At 37.4% G+C, this 21,810-nt stretch overlaps 1 protein-coding gene across 2 annotated transcripts; it reads left to right on the top strand.

The window, feature by feature from the left end:
* The first annotated feature begins 5,716 nt into the window (after window positions 1-5,716).
* LOC126237432 (androgen-induced gene 1 protein-like) lies at window positions 5,717-19,054 on the top strand. Of its 2 annotated transcripts, none has more exons than XM_049947545.1 (5): window positions 5,717-6,162; window positions 6,246-6,383; window positions 6,506-6,723; window positions 6,941-7,092; window positions 17,663-19,049. In XM_049947545.1, the coding sequence occupies exons 1-5, from the start codon at window positions 5,986-5,988 to the stop codon at window positions 17,698-17,700; spliced, it is 723 nt and encodes a 240-aa protein (XP_049803502.1). In that variant the 5' UTR covers window positions 5,717-5,985; the 3' UTR covers window positions 17,701-19,049. The 2 variants fall into 2 exon arrangements, with proteins under 2 accessions (XP_049803502.1, XP_049803503.1); XM_049947546.1 differs by having other exon boundaries at window positions 6,070-6,162; window positions 6,338-6,383; window positions 17,663-19,054.
* Window positions 19,055-21,810: the final 2,756 nt, after the last annotated feature.

The following is a 21,810-nucleotide window of genomic DNA, read 5'->3' as shown; positions in this document are numbered from 1 at the left end:
TCTGTCACGTGATTTGTACAGTATAAATTAACGAGCTGCAGGAGGTCGACACGAGTCTGGTTTATACGGAGCTTAATACTTTCATTTTGAAGCCGTGGAAAATTTCCGCTTTTCTGATGTTTGCACTTCATTTTTTTCTCTATAAGAGTTGAATGACCGACTTGGAAGCAAGATATGACAAGAATTGTGAATCACGTCATGAAAGCGACAGCATTCATTGCCGAAAGGTAATCACTGCTGGTTTTCTTGAACTTAAATACAAGTTTATTCTCAGAAATAAAACCAGAAGAAGGGTCAGCATGCAGAATAATTATCTGAAAACTTATTCTTATGAGAACTTTAAATCCGCCAGTACCATCACTCATATGATCTTCTTGGAATGATTTTAATTGACCCATGTTTCATCAAGGTAATACTCTGTTGAACTAGCTCCTTCTCTTGTATCGTGAATCTTTATGTGGGATATAGTTCATATAGTCCCTAGGTCACTTCTTTGAACTAAAAATTCTCTTCTTAACAATCTGGAACCAGCGTATTTCAAAATTTCTTTACCTTGGCGAAGCGCTTACCATTGAAGCCTGCATAACTGTAACATGTTTTTGTTATGTTGGGCATTCATCATTCACATGGAGCACTTTAAAACATCGTTGTTAAAACTACCCATTCGTGTTACAGGTTCCTTACGATTTCGATGCTTTCCAGGCGACACGAAACCAACTGTTTCTATGGTTCCTACAGCTCTGACACTTTCCTTTACAATTCTCTTTACAGTTCTCTTGGCCGGCACCACATGGTTCTAGAGTCCGTTCTTGTGTTTTCCAATGTCAACAGTAGGAGACCTGCTTTTAAATTCACGTTTGAAAAAGTTATAAATGCGGTAAATAAGCCACCTCGTGTGCTGGTAAAGCACTTTATGTTTATTGCCGTCACCTGACCTTTTTTTTTAAATCGCACTTAAAAATTTACAACATACACATTCACAGTTACACTGCTGCAAGAAAAAAAAGGAAACAAAGAAATTGATAGTTGAATGAATAATTCGGTTGTCGCGAAGTGCGGCAACAGTGCAGCATGTAGGAGCGAGATTCTCGCTCTGTAGCTGTAACTCTCTGCTAGGCGCTCCGAAAGAGAATGAATATTATTGGCCGCCAGTAGCTAGTCTAGGGGGATGCACAGAACGGCTGAAAATTGGGCCGCCTTCTTACATGACGCGAACAGTAGTTGAACAGCTCGGACCACCTTGCAGAGTTCGTCCTACCTGTGCAGTTACCTGCTCGCAGTTACATCGTTGCCAGAGCTTCCTTTTTTATATCGGATTTCTATTAAATCTATTGGTGGCACTAGGTTGTGCTAGATACACTTTTGTCTTGAGTTGGGGTGAGGAATCGCACGCCACCCGCCAAATGCGGTATTTTCTCTTCACCTTGTAATTCATTATGCTGCAGTTTCAGCATATCTTAACAGTCTATACTGATGTACTGTATCATTTAATTCATTTAAAATATGTACATTATAATTCTTAAGCAACAAATGTTTTTTTGATCTGATAACCTTTTCATGCTATTCTAGTATACGTTTTTAAAGAATAAGTTTTTTGTAGCTATTCTGCAATTTTTGACACTATTCCATATCACTTGAAATCTTACAAGAGTGCGGTATTTTGGTATTAAATTTATTTTTCCTGAGTATATGGGAACAATGACTAACTTTGATACTACAATTCACAGGCGTCTAAAGCTAGCGAAATGAGGGATACTCAACTACCAGACGTACCGATAGATGGCTCTAGCGCGTGCCGGCAAAAGATCTTATTGAGTGTTCGCCAGAAATCACTGGTGTCCGCCATATCTAAATTTGGCAAAGAACGAAGTGTCAAAACACGGATGAAGTTTTTCGTTCTGCGCCCTCATAAGTCTTTTATATTGGATGTTCTAGACATCTACACATCAACATAATGAAGTGTTTCTGATCTAGCGAGAAAAAACAGTGACAGTTCTGCTATGAAATTCCTAAATTCGAGTGTGTTTTGGAAGTTTGAGAAGCTGACCTATAAATCGTTTACTATTAATTTTATGAGTACTTATTTGCCCATATTCAAACACTATTTAAGATTCAATGGAGGTCAACAAATTACCTTACTTCCCAAAGCTTTTAACTACAGGTATAATTCGGAAAATCAAGTTTGGAAAACAGTGAAGACGTCTCCTTTTTTTTTTAAAAAAAAAGGTGACAGTTTGCTTAGGGGTATCTTTACTGACAACAGAAATTACAATTGAACTATTAAAGTATTACTTACGTATAAACGGAAAAATTGTTATTTTTCTTTATCTGAAGTGATGCATATATGCTGACACTAACTGCAACATGCACTTATGAATGTGGCCCTCTCTTTGATCAGAAATGTAAATGCCATGATTTTATTAACGCCTGTACGTGGCATGGTGTATTTTAACTGAGCAATAAGGTAGAAGCACCAGTGTTTGACAGTGCTTCAGTCTTTGATACGAGACAAGAAATACATTTACATGAGACAAAAATAAAGGCCAACGTTAAGGCTCCTCTTAAATGCACGACTTGCATCATTTGGAGGTTAAGTCTAGTAATAATATGATACTGGACTGATCCATGATGATGTAGAAAGTGAAGGAACTTGTTGAAAATAACATCGATCACAGCTTTTAATTTTAAGGTTGGGGTGTCTTAAAACTGTAATTTTCCAGTCTGACACCCAAACAATGACTGGTACCATGGTTTTATTTTCAAATTGAATTCAAAAATGTCAGTGAGCAAAGTTAATTACACTATGAATTACAATCATGGAATTTTATTTCTGTGAATCTTGGTTCCAGTTTATGACATGGTGTCAATCACGGGAATGACTGGTTGTCAGTATAGGGCCCAAGAAAAAACCAAACCTGAAAGCAAAAGCTGCAGACGCTGGCCAGACAGGCACCCCAATGGCTGATACAATATGTGTGAGACAAGGGTGACATTATATTGCAAATTTAGTGTAAAAAGTTCCATGTTGTCTGAATCTGTCCTATACTGACAGCACATTCTAGTCCAGTCGATTTTCTTCTCTGCAAAAGTACACTAGCCAATATCAGTGGCACAAAGGTAGTACCAAATTACAAACTATCCGGTAACAACAGAAGTATTGCTGGACAATGTACAGTAAATAATATGTAATAACCTGAAAAATTCAGAATTGGTTTGAAGAAATAGAACAGTATTTGGAAAGAGAGAAACATTTTGAAAATAACAAATGACGCAAGTAGAGTTTTCAGTTCTTATAAAAGCTCAAAGTCTGTGCAGCTAGTGAAACATTCATTTTTCTATTTACATAACTTAGGCTATATGTTGTCCTGATAGTTTGTTGGCAAATGTCATACCTTCTTCTTGTTGTACCTTGTTCAATTGCTCAATGAAATGCCATCCAATAATGCCAGTTGGAGACTCAATTACAGATACTTCTGCTAGAGCATTTCTGGCTAACTTAATCATATGACACATGTCCAAGATACAATGAACATTGTATTTTTCCACAAGGAAAGTGGCTTTTAAAATCACCCTTGGAAAAATTTAAAGTACAGCCAAGTGAACATAAAGTGCTTATATTCACCTTGCAGCCATCACATGTAACACACCAAACCCTAATGCCGAAACTGTGCAGCCTCTCTAAAGCAGATTTTATCAGTGTGGCCTGATTATTTGCCTATACAATGCTGATAAATAAATATGCAATTGGGCATTTAAATTTGCCTTTAATAGAGACAAGCATGAAAACCAGAGCCTCAGATGCCTCTATTACTTCTTTTGACTGAGGCACTTCCCCACCAAAGTCCATAAAACCTGTGTATCACTTACTTCCTTGGTCCCAAACTACTTGCTTCCTAATTGCCATACTGTCTACTGTTAGACATGAATCGCTGAACTGGTCCCTTACAATTGGGTTCAAATCAATGAACTTAAAAACATCTTTTAAGAGGCCAGGTTCACAGTCTACACTTGCCACCCATTTGGAAATCAATGATTTATGGGGCAGAGGCATTAATTTTTGCAGGTATGCATATGCTGCTGGTGAATAAAAGTGCACAGTCATCGCAAACATTTTCACATTTGTTGTGTATCTATTACCCTTTGACGAGAGAGAGTTGTTCACTAAATTGCACACTAATTTCACTTGTGTTACTTTCTGATGATTGAGGAAGTTATGTAACTTTTCAGGAAGATGCCCCTCCTCCTTCAATGAACTTATGATGTCATCCATGGAAAACACTTTCTTCTCTCTTCTTCGAAGTTTTTCACGGACGCACTTCAGTTTACGTTTTAATTCGTGCACAATGTCTGAGAAAAAATTGCAAATTTCGGTCGCCTTGTCTTCCATTCCTACTTTCGACTGCATACCACAATCAATTACTGAAGAAGCAACTGCACTCTGAAATAAATAAATAATTTCGTTATATATGATTGAAATAACTCAAGGCATGATGAAAAAATATTATAAGAAAACTTTGGGGGTGTGAAAACATCCTTATACTAACGTTTTAGACACAATTCGCAGCTTCTGCATTGGATAAATGGGTCATGCTTTCCACGCAAGAATTCTCATTGACAACATTCTCCACGCAATCAGTAGCTTCTACAGTGGGCAAATCGAGCACGGATTCCATGACAGAACGCTAAAAACAAAAATATGGACCTGTATTACAACATTGCTTAGACCTATGTAGCCCATTTATGTCCGTACAAAATAAGTTCACAAAAGATAAAAGCACACACATAGCAAGGAATTTAATTAGCTACCTCAAATGGAGAAGCATCGTTGTCACTCAAAATCCTAACAACATGTCGTCGTGGCTGTTTATTTGGTGGCATCAAATGTGTAGGAAAGTCAAAAACTGATGGCACTGCTTGGGGTTTGAGACGTTTCTTCCACGTTCCAGGGCTCACTACGTAATCATCTTGTCGGAAATGGTTTCCGCAAAGAAAACTGTAAGACATAGGATTAAAACCTTTCCGCTTCACGGAAGTAATCCACTTCTTCAGCAGCTCTGGGTGCTTTAGAGGAAACCTGTTCAAAAACATCTAATTAGCAAACGCACAAAGTCTGTATTGTATCAGTAGTCCTATTATCTGTGAAATGGTAAGTCACCTTCCTTACTCCATCGCTTCGTCCAATTGAAAGCGGAACAAGAAATTACCATTTCCATAATCCTTAGTTCCTTATACACCGTACAGACTACAGACCGAGAGAAACTTCTTGCCAAATTCGAATATGGCGGGCAATACAGACGACAGTAATCAGCTGGTAGAGCCATCTATCGGTAGGTCTGGTAGTTGAGCATCCCTCATTTCGCTAGCTTTAGACGCCTGTCTACAATTCTGTTTCTTGAATAAATGAAAAAAATGACTAACTTTGATACCTTGACTTTAAGTGAACTTTACGTGCAGTAGACACAGTAAGCATTTTACATTGTCATGATGTTTCAAGAAAACATCACACTGTGCTTAAATGCATAGAGGATAACTAAACGAGAATCAATGAGATCAATTAAAAAAAATGATGTTATTAAGCTTTCAATTTTTCGATTTCCGAACGCACACTGTATTTCTTACCGCAATTCATCTGTCCGTTGTGAAGTGTGACCAACATTAAAATATGAGGTGTCAATTTGAATCGCTGTTAGTTGTAGGCATTTGGTAGATGTACATTTTTTTCACTGTATAATTATAATTTGAGATTAAAATTGGACTGGTATATTAAAGACAGTTGTGTACTTGCAGTTTTGTTGTCTTTCTTTCATCAACAAATTCTGTCATTCATAAATCCTCCAAACACACTTCATATCTGTGAGTGGCGCAAGATTCGTGTTCTCCTATGCAGACGGTGTTAATTATAACTTTACAGAGTACCTTCGGCACTTGTGTAACAGGAACCGAATTTCCCCATTTAAAAGTTGAAAACAAGGGGATCTAGTGGACATGGCAGACAATCTTACGAAGTACGACTTATCGAAAATAACTTTCCATCTTGTTGGCGCCGCACAATTCTCGTTTAGCGTCTTTTACGACTGGACGTTTGTTAAAATACCGATAGAAGTCAGCAGAATGGGATCAGGTTTTGGAGGAAAACTGCAGTTCTTAACCTTCTGGAATGCGGTGAGTCGTTGATAGTGTATTGAACTGTCTAGTAGCTATTAAACTTCCCTGTTACCGACAAGCTTATGTTTTTTTGCCTATAGATTTTACAATCTGTTTACTTCGTCGTTTGTGTTACGAATGACTGCATAGGGACAAATGAAAACAATCCTAATCGACCACCGTTAATTCGTAGATTGAAAGACTACTTGCAACCGGTACTGGCGTTTCCAGTCGCTCTGGTGAGTGTAGCGTCCATGAATATGAACTTAAAATAAATGTGTTTCCTGCCTATGTACAGTATGAGTTTTAACCTTTTTAGAGTTATAGCAACTATAATTTACGTTGTCGTTTGGCTTAACAGTTTGTTGGTGCCACATTTTGGGGACTCTACGCTATTGACCGAGAATTAGTGCTGCCACGAGCAGTAGATCCCTACTTTCCGTGGTGGCTGAACCATATAATGCATTCCAATATTGTATTGTTTTCATTAATTGAAATGGTGATTTGTTTTCGAAAATACCCAGACCGGATAATCGGAATCGGGGGCCTGACAATGTTCATGGGCTCGTATTTAATTTGGTGAGTTGTGTGGGACTGTTCTTTTGATATTAACCCATTTCACAACCCTAAGCAATGGTTATTGTGTATATTTTATAAAACACACACAGTGAGATCTTTTTCAATTCGTATGCCTTTTTGTTTTCTTGTCTTGAGATGCGTTAGTAATTTATAAACGCTCGTACTTTTATGTAAATATATTTATTCATCCTGGATAAAGTTATTACCTTTCTTGCAGGACCCATGTGGTGTTCTACAAAACCGGAGAATGGGTTTATCCTGTACTGAATAAACTGGGTTTCCCACTTCGCATGGGATTCTTTGGGGGGCTGCTGTGCTTTGCAAGTGTGTGGTATTTCTTGGGTGAATATATCAACAATAAAGTGTGGGGTAAGTAAAGTATTTTATTACACACAGTTGTTTAACATTACAATGTCTCTTTCACTCATAATATCACTTCAGAATTGTTCACCAGGAGGCTCTAAGTTCATGAAGAAATATTCAGTATTCCATACATTGAATTTGGGATATAAATATGTATCCTTGAAAATTCATTCATAGAATTTTATCCCTAAAATTTAGTTAGGTCTAATAGATAGGTGTCAACAATAAATAAATTGCAAAATCAATATCGCTGCTTACTTAGACCTGTGTGGAAACTTAACGGCAAAGTGTCATAGTAAAAGTCAAATAGTTTGCATCACTTGCAATTTTTTGTAGTGTATGCAATAAATTTATGTATAATATGGCTGAAAATATTCGTTGGAGACTTGCCCATTATGTAACATACTTTTCTGAATTTACCTTGTAGCTTTAGTTTTTATAACTGTCTTAAATGTAACAAAGTGCGTTTAAATATGGCCTGAATTTAAACATTAGTTGCAGGTCATTCTGTTACCTAGCCTTTACTTGGCGTTCACATTTGCTGGCTTTATCAACTCTCAAGTAAATTAACACATTTAGGTCTATTCTAGACCTTGAGCTACGTTACAGATGAGCCTGTCACCCCAACTAAGTTTTCAGAGGGGGGAGGGGGGGGGGATGTCTATGGCGCATTCAAGTCATATGTCACGAGCAGACACAATTGAATAAATCCGACTCATCACAGAACGAAATGGTAACCTACACTTGTCAGTTCGTGCCCATTAAACGAACTGTGATTTAAACTGCATATATAATTTGCTATTTGCTCCTGCCATTGCTTGATCCAGCATATGACAATAACTGATGTAAATGGGAGAGATTTTTATGAGAGCAGATTTATTATTTACCCCATGTTATATCTGGCAGTTTCATTGACAGTGGATCACTGAAGCTCTTAGTTCTTTTCTTGTTTTGGGTCAAATGTTTAGTGTGTGAAAATGAAAATGTATCTCGAAGTAATGAGCATAAACAAAGAATATTTATTTGTTCTGTGATGCAGCCACTGTTTAGTATATGTGTAAGACATATGTATCACAAGAAATGAAGATCCAGAAATGAGTTCATTCTGTAATAAGGAAAAGCAGGAATTTGTAATAAGCTTTGCTTTGTATAGTGGAAAATTTTTGTTTCAGTTTAGCACGCTGTCATCAGTCAGTTTATGCCTTTAGTTTTCCATTATTACTGTGGTGTGTTGAGGGAGGAGTGGAATCTGTGGAGATTTTATTGTATTTAATGGGTAGAACTTTACAGATTGAACCATAATATTACTTATTAAGCTCCTGCACAGGGTTTAGTCTTTCTGACATTCGGTTTTGGTTAGTAAGACTCATTTTGGTACACTTTCTTCTGCGGATTGAATGATTACTTCAGCTTTTTCTGATGAACTATCAAATTACAGCATTGTTCTTGAGAAGTTTTGTTCAGTTGCATATCAATATGTATGAATCACATTGATTCAATCATCATGTAGTGTAGGTCCCATAACTGAGGAGAACCTTCAGGAATCTATCAAGGTATCCATTAACAAAAGATAAGCAACTCTTCATAACTTTAACTGTACACCAAATTACCAATAAACTATCGCTATACTACTTCATGTTGTTTGTGTTTATACCCACTAAATTTAATGTAATTAATTATAAAAAGAGACATTACTTTGCAAAAAGCTGCTGCTGCTTCAGTTCTGTTAAATAACTGTCCAGTGTTTTTCCTGCAGTAACAGCAATTTCTTGGGGTCTGTGAGTGATTTGGAAAGTGTCCTCTAAATGGCCCTAAACATGTTGGCTTATGAAGGTGGCAAGGCTATGCTGAGAATTCATTTTGATTTCTTTCTCTTGACGTGGTCAAGAAGGAGCACCTACTCCCCTTCCCCACAATTGCTCATTGTCACTCCAGACAGCAAAAACTTAGATATATCCTTTGCCAGAGCTTTTACTACCTACTGTTGTTCCTGGAAATGAACATCCTACCCATAATCCTTTCCACTCCTCCCACAATGGTATCCTGCTGTCCACCCAATCCATGAAATAACCCAGTCCATCTTCATGCCGCACATACACACAGTTCTTTGCCGCTCGACTTCAGTAGCTGCTTCACAACCCGTACGACCTGAATTTTACATCTTTTGAATACCGGTTTCTCTGAATTACATGGATCAGAATCATACATACATCAAATCCTTCACTTGTGCTATCTTCTTGGCCACAATGTCCACAGGCCCTTATCCCACCCAACCTTCACTTTATCTATCAATCTACTGTCACTCTTTCCATAGTCTCCCACTTCCTCTGCTCTGTATCTCACTCCCAGTTTACTACTCCACTTAGTGTCACACACAACCCCCAATGTCTGCACCAGGTTGAGATCACTATTGCAATAATATAATTTGCTTGCTGCCTCTCCCCCTCCTAGCCTTCAGCTCCAACTCCTTTCTCCTCTGTCACTTTGCATGGTACAGTCCCTCACCTTCTTAGAGTTTTAATGCCAGGAAACTGTGGAAGAATAGGGACCTGTTAAGTGTTGGGAGTTTGAATGTATAGCAAGTAATTAGAATCTGTAGCAAGTAATAGTACGCCTGAAGGAATAACTTCAAGGAATGGGGAATGCCTTATGAACCCAGTGTTGATGGCTGAAGGCCTCATTCAACATGTTGAAGAGACTGTTCCAGCTACCATTAAGGGAGTAAGGTGCAACCAACTGCAGACTGTGGCACATATTGGCACAAACTATACTTGTCATCTGGGCTCTGAGGTCATACTTGGAGCATATCAGCAACTGGCAGAGGAGGTTGAGAAGACCAGCCTTGCCTACTGAAAATCAATAAAACTCACAGTTTGCAGCTTTTCCCCAAGACTGATAATGGGCCCATGGTTCTGAGTTGAGATTAAGCTTTGGACCAGAGATTTCAAAGAGTCTGTGACAAGTTAAGTGGCAATTTCCTAGACTTGTGCCATCAGATTGAGAGACATGGCATCCTCGTAAATGGATCAAGTGTGCACATTGGTGGCTACTACCCAGGTAGAGGACTGCGTGTCAGGTCCACACTAGATTGGGTGACCCTCCATCCAGTCCAGATAATTATAGTTGCAAGAGGCCCAAAGTATTAGTGTACAATCCAGAGAAATGTCCTCACCCACCACCCCACAATGAGCGTATTCAAATCCTAGTGATAAAGTGCCAAAACATTCACAACAAAGTGCCATAGTTTCAGGTGCCCCCAAAAAGCATTGGAGGTCACGTAATGCTGGGTAAGGAAAGCTAGATGAAACCTTAAATTGATAGCAGGGATCTAGGAAAGGCTGTGGGAGATAGAAATTGATACTGCATGTAGCATTGTGTGGGCAAGACTCAGTGTCAAGTGATCATAAACTTATAATCTGATATTTCTATCAACCACCAGACTCATCCCAATATGTAACTGAAAGCTTTATAGAAAACTTAACATTTGCTGGTATGTATGTTCCCCAATCGTACTGTCCTCTGGAAATTGTTCAGAAGCCCACTCATGATGGAAATATATCGGATCCAATGACAATAGAGGTAAATTGTTTCATGGTGCTGGAAAGAATCTATTATTAGTGACCATGAGGCAGTAGCAGTAAAGAATAACCAAAATACAAAGGGCAATCAAAACAAGTAGGTAGTTTTGCATGTTATTGCATAAATATGCAGTAGTGTCATACCTAAAAGAGGAAGTAAAAACATTTAACTCATGGCAAAAACATTGAAACTGTGGCTGCAGTTCAAAAGAATTGTTGACAAAACATTGGATGCATTTGAACCTAGTACTACAGTTCATGATGGAATGGGCCTTTCATGGTATATACAGTCTTTGTAAAGAAACTTGCAAATAAACAGCAACTATTGCATAATAGGTACACAGCAAAGCATGAGAGAAATGACAAATGAAACATTTGGCTGTCAAAAGGGCAATTCATACAGCCTTCGATGACAGTCCTAGCAGAATCTTACCAAAACACCAGCCACAAAAACCAAAGAAATGCTGGTACATGTAAAGGCTTTTATTCGAATTGATGCGGCTTGAAAACAAAAAAGTGTTTCATTCAGACATGCCCCTGTGAAAGACTTAAAGGATGCATATGTAAAGGCTGTCAGTGACACATGAGGTAGTGCCCAGACACTTTCAGATGGGCAGGAATGTTAATGTAGGGAGGCATAGCAAAAGAAAAAGTGCTGAACTTCACTTTCTAATTTCTTTCTACAAATGAAAACTCAGAATTACATCCCCATGTAGCATCTATGTATTAAAGCTTTGGGAAAGGACATACATAAAGAAAATTCTTGTAATAATTGATGATGTTCAGTCATAGTAATAGTGATGTTTAAATGATAATTAGCCTCTAATAGTTGAAATACTTAGGCAATGTTAATTTGATTTAAACTGCTGAGAGTTTATGATTAAATGCCCAAAAACTGTTTAGTGATTCTCTCAAAAAACTAGAAATTAACAATGACTTTATACTGATCTGCATTTCAAGATAATATACTTTCCTTAATGTCTGTCTCTGGAATGTATGTGGACAGCCACAACATACTTACAACAATTGATTTTAAACAGATTAAAAAAACAGGTATAAAATTGTGAGTGCATTCAGTTTCAAGATGTTTGCTGAATAATAACACAGAAAAATATCCTTTTACTTTCATTCTTTAATGTTTCTTCCCAGGACTCGTATTGTGCTATACAATGTATGATTTTACATTAGTGCCTGTGCTCCTGGTCTAGTAGTATAATAATTAGTATTATCAAATTATAACTGCAGAACAGAGGCAATTTATGTCCTGTTCACTCCTTTGCCAGTCCAAGAATAGGAAGAGAGAAGATGGAGAGAAATATGAACACTGAATAAAAAAACTGAGGAACGTAATAGCTGCAATGATTATAAACAAGTTGCTTACTGGCCCTCTATCTCTGAAAAGGAGGCTGTGTATGTAGAAAACTTTGTCCCCCCCGGTATTATACCCATTTTAATTCTTGCACCACAGCAAAAATGAGTGATGTAGATGGGGGAAGTGGTGCTGAGAAGTGGCTGAAATCACTTAAATTGAACAAACCTTTTGAGCCTGTTGAAATGCTGTCAAATTCTGTACAGAATTTTCAGCTGAATTGGGCCCTAGTTTATGCGTAATATACTGTCTACAAAAAAGTGTCGGAAGTGGCCACAAAACTACCATCCAGTATCTGACATCCATATGTTGTAGAATTTTAGAACATGTTCTGAGCTTGAAAGTAATGAAATATGTTGAACAGAATGACCTCCTCCATGCCAACCAGTATGGGTTCCGAAAATGCTGGTCATGCAAAATCCAACTTGAGATCTTCTCATACGGCATCCTGAAAGCCATTGATCAAATCAGTTTGGTAGATGCAATATTTCTTGATTTCAAAACAGAATTTGACTCAGTTGTGTACCAATGCTTATTAATGAAAGAATGGTTGTATGGGGATCAAGCAAAATCTGTGACTAAGCTGAGGATTTCTCGGTAGGGAGGACACAGTATGTTATCTTGGATGGAGAGTCATTGAGAGATGTAGAAATAATTTCAGGCTTGCCCCAGGGATGTGTGCTGGGACACTTGCTGTTCATGTTGTGTACTGTATTTATGGACTATAAAACACACTTCTTTTCTGTGAAAATTGCCTCCAAAATTCAGGTGCATCTTATACTTGAAATTAATATAAAAATGTCTGGCGTTAGATTTAAAATTACCACCAGTCTGAAAAATGGCCATATATTCAATGCAACAGGAAACCTCTCTCTATCTGCCAACATTGGATCCAGCTGGCAGTAGCAATGCACCAATGAAATGAACAAGCTTACAAACTGTCTCCCTCCCACTCTGCCATCACAAATTCAGAATATTGTCTAGCTTATGATGCATCATTGCAGTCTACACTGCCAGAGAACTTGAATTGAACATGATTTGTGTTATTGATAACAGTACAATATTTTTGTTAGTAGCTAATTTCATAATGGAAAAAATAAAAGGTATTCATATGAGGGCTATAAATTGAAAGTAATAGCATATGCAGAAGAACATAGAGCAGCTGAACAGAATTTTGGCCCTCCACCAATAGAAGGGAAAAAAAAAATGTGATTGGCATGCTGGAAGGGAAGAACTGAAAAAAATGAGGAAAACTAAATGTGCAAATAGAGGATGACCAAAGCTGGATGATGATGTATTGAAATGGATTCAAGGACACCATCAAAATGGCATTGGAAATAATAAAAAGTTATTCAAATACATGCCCGTAAAGTAGCACTACAGTGGAACTTAGCTGACTTTAAGGGTGGAATTGGTTGGTATTAGTTTTAAGAAGCATCATCAAACCAAAACCAAAATATCTCAGAAAATGACGCAAGAGCATGAAGAGAGAAAATTACGTTTCCATCGCTTTGTTATTCAACATCAAAAGAAAACCAGGTGTAACTAAGCCAAGTAGCAAATCTGGATGAAACTCCTGACATTTGATGTGTTGACTAACAGATCTATTGCCATAGAAGGTGATAAAACTCTAACTATAAAAACAAGTGAACGTGAGAAAATGCAGTACACTGTTGTCTTTTCCTGTTGCGCTGATGGTACTACACTTCATCCAGTGAACATTTTCAAGTGTAGAACAATTCCAAAACCTTCTGAAATAGTGCCAGCTGGTGGCATTCATGTTCATGACAAGGTTTGGATGGACAAGGCTGGTATGAAATTATGTATTAACAGAGTGTGGGGGAGAAGGAAGGGTGCTTTATTGCAGAAGAGTTCTCTTCTTGGGCTGGGTCAATTTAAAATTAATTTGAAAAATTGTGTGAAAGAGAAATTGAGACAGGGAAATGCAGAGCTTATTGTTATTCCAGGACGACGTACTTCCAATTGCAACCTCTTGATGTCTCAATACATGAACCATTCTGAGTGTGTGTGAGAGAGAGGAGTGGAACAAATGGATAGCGGGTGAAACGCAATGTGAATTCACACAGAAGGGAGCTGTAAAGCAACCTACAATCAAACAAGTGTATCTGTGGATAAAACAGTAATGAGCTGGAATCTTTCAGTGGCAGTGAAGACCACTTATATATGATGATGATGATGATGATCAATCAGTAATCTGGCTTTGCATTCTGGTGATAAAAATGTTACTTTTTAAAACATTGCTTCAAAATCAAGGTGCCTCTTACAGTCTGTAAAATATTGTATTAATAAAATAGTAGTAAAGTAAAGGAACCATCAATATGAAGATTGTTTTTGGCACCCCAGTGCTTTACTACACATCATCCTGTTGGAGGTGGTAAGCCATTACTTTCTTCTGACCTTTGAGCTGACCTACCCAGACAGTTATAGGGATCCTACACTTTTAATGTGGCTTCCACCCCATGATGAAACTGCATTTTTCACAGCAAACATTGCCAGAGGTAAAAGAAGTGATAAGTGTCAAATAAAAATCCAAAGATTGACATGGAATCGAACCTGTGACCTTTGGACTTGTACTTAGGCACTTTACCATTGAGCCACTATTAATGACTTAACAAACAATGTTAATAGCAACTAGACTTTTTGGAGTTTATGCAGTTATCTACAATGAAAAAATTTGAATATCTGTACAAATGTTCAGTCAGATCTTACCAAGGTTTGAAGTTGGTGTAGAGGTTGGCAACTTTCTGTAAATAATCAGAAATCTTAACTTGTGAACTTGAAATGAGGAAAAAAAGTAGTGTCCCATGACAGCATTATCAGTGAGTCACATTTGGAGTCACTCTACTTGTACAAATACCCATGTGTAACAGTTAGTGGAGATACGAAATGGAATGATTACGTAAACTCGGTTGTAGGTAAATGAAGTGGCCAGTTTTGGTTCTTTGTTAGGATTTTGTGTAAATGCAGTTGGTCTGCATGGATGATTACTTTCAAAAGACTCATGAAACCTATCCTAGAATATTGTGGAACACACCAAATAGCATTATCAAGAAAATAATGTAAAGCAACACATATTGTCATAGGTTTGTTTGACCCTTCAAGAGGATGAGAGAGACCTGAACTGGCTGTTACTTGAAGTAGATGCAAAGTATCCCTTGAGAGTGTACTTACAACATTTCAAGAACCATCCTTAATTGAGAAACATAGTAATGTTCACAGGAATCTAGTAATGTATCACTCCCATAGAGACTGTGAAGGCAAGATTAGACTATAGCACATACAGAGGCATCCAAACATTCATTGTTCCCACACTCCAGAAGCAAATGAAACAGGAAGTTGTTGTCCTATAACTGTACAGTGGAAATGATACCCTGCCACATACTTCATAATGGTTTTCAGAGTATAGATGTACATGTAAAACTAGGCCATAAAGGAGTAGTCATTTCGTTTTGACCCTGCATTGTCACCAAGTTAGCCTTGGCATGTGAATCATTTTGTTGTTTCAAGGAAGTGTCTGTGAGAGATAACATTGAAAGTTCAGATTTTGTATGGTCCAGTGTTTGACAACACTTTCACTAATACTGATGCACGACAGATAAATGTAAAAAAAATTGAAAAAAATGTTGTATTCTTGCCAAGGGTTTGTCACCTGGAGATAAGTCAGCGATAATTCATGTTAGACTTGCAAAGAATGAGTTGTTATTGGAGTACTGTGCCTTTGGCAAGTCATAAAAGCTCTTACGGAATTGATGGCATTTCCAGCAAGATACTTAAAGCTTGTTCCCCACAGATAAGTAGGATTCTCAGCCACGTATGTAATAGCTCTTTGGAGCAGGGTGTTTTCCCCGATAGACTGAAATATGCCATTGTAAAACCATTGCATAAAAAGGGGTATACGTCGGATGTCAACAACTATCGCCCAATCTCTCTTCTGACAGCTCTATCAAAAATTTTTGAGAAAGTAATGTATTCAAGAGTAGCCTCCCATATTTGTAAAAATAAAGTACTAACAAAATGTCAGTTTGGTTTTCAGAAAGGCTTTTCAGCAGAAAATGCTATATACGCTTTCACTGATCAAATATTAAATGCTCTGAATAACCGGACATCACCCATTGGTATTTTTTGTGATCTCTCACAGGCCTTTGATTGTGTAAATCGTGGAATTCTTTTAGATAAGCTAAATCATTATGGTTTGAGGGGGGGCAGTGCACAAGTGGTTTGATTCATACTTAACTGGAAGAACGCAGAAAGTTGAAATAAGTGGTTCATGTAATGTTAAAACAACAGCTGATTCCTCAAACTGGGGGGCTATCAAGTATGGGGTCCCACAGGGTTCAGTCTTAGGTCCTTTACTGTTCTTGATATACATTAATGACTTACCATTCCACATTGATGAAGATGCAAAGTTCGTTCTTTTTGCTGATGATACAAGTATAGTAATAACATCCAAAAATCAAGAACTAAGTGATGTAATTGTAAATGATGTTTTTCACAAAATTGTAAAGTGGTTCTCATCAAATGGACTCTCTTTAAATTTTGATAAAACACAGTATATACTGTTCCGTACAGTAAATGGCACAACTCCAGTAATAAATATAGACTTTGAACAGAAGTCTGTAGCTAAGGTAGAATTTTCAAAATTTTTAGGTGTGTCCATTGATGAGAGGTTAAACTGGAAGCAAAACATTGATGGTCTGCTGAAACGTCTGAGTTCAGCTACGTATGCTATTAGGGTTAATGCAAATTTTGGTGATAAGAATCTCAGTAAATTAGCTTACTATGCCTACTTTCATTCACTGCTTTCGTATGGCATCATATTCTGGGGTAATTCATCGTGAGTAGAAAAGTATTCATTGCTCAAAAACGTGTAATCAGAATAATTGCTGGAGCCCACCCACGGTCATCCTGCAGACATCTATTTAAGGATCTGGGGATCCTCACAGTAACCTCACAGTTTATACATTCACTTATGAAATTTGTTGTTAATAATCCAACCCAGTTCAAAAGTAATAGCAGTGTGCATAGCAGGAGAAAGGATGACCTTCACTATGCAGGGTTAAATCTGACTTTGTCACAGAAAGGGGTAAATTATGCTGCCACAAAAGTCTTTGGTCACCTACCAAACAGTATCAAAAGCCTGACAGATAGTCAACCAAAATTTAAAAATAAATTAAAAGAATTTCTAGATGACAACTCCTTCTACTCATTGGCTGAATTTTTAGATATAAATTAAGGGAGGGGGAATAAAAACTAACTTAAACATTAGTGTCGTGCAATATTTTGTGTAATGTAATATCTTGTACAGACATCTTTTATTAACCTGACACGTTCCACATCATTACGAAGTGTCGCATTCATGATCTATGGAACAAATATTAATCTAATCTAAATAACACACTATTAGCTTTGTTTCTATATCAATATATTGCTTGAGTGTCTCATAATAAAATAAAAATTATTCAAACTTCAATGTGTAGTTTTGTCTGAAAATAAGACATTATCTTCGTAAAGAAATTTTATTAATTCATAAAATAATTTTTGCATCTTATGTTTCTTTTTACATGATTGTCATCTTGAAAAAGTAAATAAAAAATTTTATTTCTTGCAGCAAAAGAACTGGAGAAAATTGAAAAGAAGAAACAGTGAGCCTCTGCAACATCTCAGTAGAAAAGTTACTGAATACCCAGCTAGTCATTGAATTTAGACTGAGATCTTTGAAAATAACTTTGTTTATAGAAATGTATTGAAAGATTAGCCTAATCTTGCATGAAAACTTTTATAAGAATTTTGCAGATTCTAAAGACAGGGAACATTTTTATGTATACTGATCTTGTTTGCTTTGGTTTAGCACAAGACTATCTAATACTCCTTTATGCAGCATAACAAAAACTTTGAAATCAGGTTATGAAGATCTAAATCTAGTCGTACATTTATAAAATATTTGCTCCAGTACAAGTAACTGTGCACTATTGAAGTCTACCAAATGTGCAACTGCCAGTACATCTATAGATTCATTCTGTGAAAAAAGACAGGAATTTTGAGATGAAAGAGCCCTCCACAATGCAGCAATAACTTTGTACCTTGCAGATATTATTAGATATCAAACTTAGATGATTAAGATGTTGAATTGTGAATGCTAAATTTTTTCAGGTATATTTCGTGATATGAATTTAAGGTAGCATTACATTGACAGTGCAAATGATCTTAGTGGCCTTGAAATAAATTGAAAACTTTAGATTGGGGATAAATAAGAATTTTGCAGTGTTTGTAGTATTTTGCCCTTGAAATAGTGGCTAAGTGTGGAGGCACATATATACAAAGAAAATTTTGATACTTAATATTCCTAGCTGCCTGACCCACTTTTCTTACTGGAAAGTAACATTTTTTGTACTGTTATTTTTCTGAATGTTGAGATTCTCATTGTATTGAAATTTGTACATAATTATAGAAAGTATATATTTTTTACTTATGTTATGAAAGTAAAATATTACAGCCTAAAGGCCTTGAAGTTAATGTCGTGTTTTGATATGTTAAGTTTAGAAATAATTTGGAACTGATAATGTAGGAACCCAATGTTACTACTGATGCAAGATTTAAAGGCTGTCAAGTCATAATCGCACAAAGTGCAGGTTTATTTAAGAAGCCTGGTAATCAATATAATGTATGAAGTTAGCAATGAGCATTCATATCATACGGAGAAAATGTACACTGTTTATGACTTAATGCACAGATTAATTTAACATAATGTTAGAGAAGGATCTTATGTTAATCATGTTGGTTTCAATGAAAAATTTTCTGAACTTTTATCAGTCTGTTAACAAATGTTTGTAATTATCTAGTCTAGTCAGAGCCACCAAAAGATTTACTCGTGCGTTGTTCCTTGTATGTAATTCATACATACAAATTTTGATATTATTTTTAAATGTAATGTACCTGTTACACAGTGAAGAGATTTTTTGATCTTGTTTTTCCGAAGTTAATAAAAAATTATGCAATTTTTATAATTTCTATATTGAGCCAGTGGTGTACAATGTGATTGTTAACCTTTCAAGTGTCAAAATGGCCTACTCAGCATAACTGTGAAATAAATGTCAGTGTGCACTCTTTGGGAATACTAATCAGTAAAACTGCTCAATTTATTATGTATTTCCACGTCGACCATGAGTGTTTTGTTGTTGTTGTTGTTGTTGTTGTTGTGGTCTGCAGTCCTGAGACGTTTGATGCAGCTCTCCGTGCTACTCTATCCTGGGCAAGCTTCTTCATCTTCCAGTACTTACTGCAACCTTCTGAATCTGCTTAGTGTATTCATCTCTTGGTCTCCCTCTACAATTTTTACCCTCCACGCTGCGCTCCAATGCTAAATTGGTGATCCCTTGATGCCTCAGAACATGTCCTACTAACCGGTCCCTTCTTCTTGTCAAGTTGTGCCACAAATTCCTCTTCTCCCCAATTGTATTCAACACCACCTCATTAGTTATGTGATCTACCCATCTAATCTTCAGCATTCTTCTGTAGCACCACATTTCGAAATCTTCTATTCTCTTCTTGCCCAAACTATTTATCATCCATGTTTCACTTCCATACATGGCTACACTCCATACAAATACTTTCAGAAACGATTTCCTGATACTTAAATCTATACTCGATGTTAACAAATGTTTCTTCTTCAGAAACGATTTCCTTGCCATTGCCAGTCTACATTTTATATCCTCTCTACTTCGACCATCATCAGTTATTTTGCTCCCCAAATAGCAAAACTCCTTTACTACTTTAAGTGTCTCATTTCCTAATCTAATTCCCTCAGCATCACCCGACTTAATTCAACTATCCATTATCCTTGTTTTGCTTTTGTTGATGTTCATCTTTTAGTCTCCTTTCAAGACACTGTCCATTCCGTTCAACTGCTCTTCCAAGTCCTGGAGTTGCGAGGTGGTAAATACTTGTGTCGAATAAGGAACACTAAAATCATACATGGTAGTGTCAGCTTCTGTTAGTAAACACATGCCTTCAGTAGGAAGGCATATCCCAAAGGACTGGTGTTCACAACGAACTTTAGGCCCTGCATATAAGTTTACATTTGCATCCACTTCGGTATCAGTCAATTTCACAACTTCCATAAAATGCTTCTTCAAGCACAGGGCAAGAGTGTATGCTACCTGCTGAATCTGTGACAGACATTTCACACCCATGTCCACACCCAGCCTACCATCAGCTACTGTAGTAGCGGTTAACGGTAGAGATAGTAGCTACATCATCTGCATTGGAGTCTCCTCAAATTTCTGGCTCCTCTGTGTGCTTGCCTGTAACCTCTTCTCAGCAGTTCACAAGATCAGCCAGAACTGCTATGTACCTATGCACCTTCATGATGTCATTCTTATACATTTAAAAGAAATATTCATGAATGCTGGTATACCTCTAACTAAAATGAAAACTGCCCAAAATGAGTGAATAATGTGCCTATTACATTCATTTATGTGCATAAACTGTTCTTGTTGTGTTGAATATTTTCAGTAACCATCCTACATGTGCAATGTACCAGAAATAATTTACATTATCTCAGTAGCTAACATAACAATGTTCATTCTTCATTAGAAGCAGCCTTTAACAGCATATATTGAATGTAACTAGGAACTGAATTCATGGCATGGAAGAAAACTAACTGTAAATATGCTTACACATAAAAATGGCTCCAAGCACTATGGGACTTAACATCTGAGGTCGTCAGTCCCCTAGAAGTGAAGTATCCTGTATAACGTGACTGGCGCTGCCTTTAGTTGGTGGGCCAGTCACAGGGGAATGACCCATGGGGTGCGCTGGGTCAGGAGTAGGACTGGAAACTGAGATGGAGAAGGATATTCTGTAGGTTGGTTGGGTGGCAAAACACTACTTTGGGTGTTGTTGGTAGGATATCGCACATCTCAGGGCATGATGAGAGGTAGTTGGAGCTGTGGAGGAAGATAATGTTAAGCTTTTCAAGGCCTAGGTGATACTGCATGGGCAGAAGAGTCATGGTCAGTGGCCGGTTAATAGGTTTACTGGTATCAGAAGAGCAGATGGCAAGGGGGATTTGTTTATGGCTGAGCTGGTTAGAATCTGTCTGTCAATAAAGGGTGTAGTAAGGTTATTAGTATATTTCTCAATTCCTCCTTTCCAATACAGATGCAGTATCCATGGGTGGCAAAATAGTAAGGAAGGGACTTCTTAACATGGAGTGGGTGACCGCTATAAAAGTGGAACTGCTGTTAGTGGTTGGTGTAGGAACTTGACATGGAAAGATATATTTATGGAGCCTCCTAAGAGGTGGAGATTGACATTTACAAAGGCGGCTCAACGAGTTGCGGAGGACTCGTAAAGCAGATTTAGGAGTAGGTGTTGTTGAGATTATGGAGGAAATAGCAAACATTATCCTTTCTGTGACACCAGATCATTGAAAATGTCATCAGTGAATCTGAATGAGGCATAAGGTTTTAGGTGTTGATTAAACAGGAAAGATTCCTGCAGATGGCTCATAAATAAGCTGGAATAGGATGGTGCCATGGCAGTACCATATACTTGTATTTGTTTATAGATTTGGCCTTCAAAAGTGGAAAAAAAAAAAATTTGGGCCATGATGTGGTTGGCTAGGAGGAGGAAAGAAGTGGTGAGTTTAGTATGAGGAGGATGTTGGGAAAGGTACTGCCTCTCATCAAATCCAAAATAGTGTTCTGCCACCCAACCAACCTACAGAATATCCTTGTCCATCCTGATTCCCAGTCC

Source organism: Schistocerca nitens, chromosome 2, assembly GCF_023898315.1.
Source record: "Schistocerca nitens isolate TAMUIC-IGC-003100 chromosome 2, iqSchNite1.1, whole genome shotgun sequence".
NCBI lineage: Eukaryota > Metazoa > Arthropoda > Insecta > Orthoptera > Acrididae > Schistocerca > Schistocerca nitens.
Note: the sequence above shows the minus strand (reverse complement) of the source record. Positions and strands in the feature narration are given on the sequence as shown.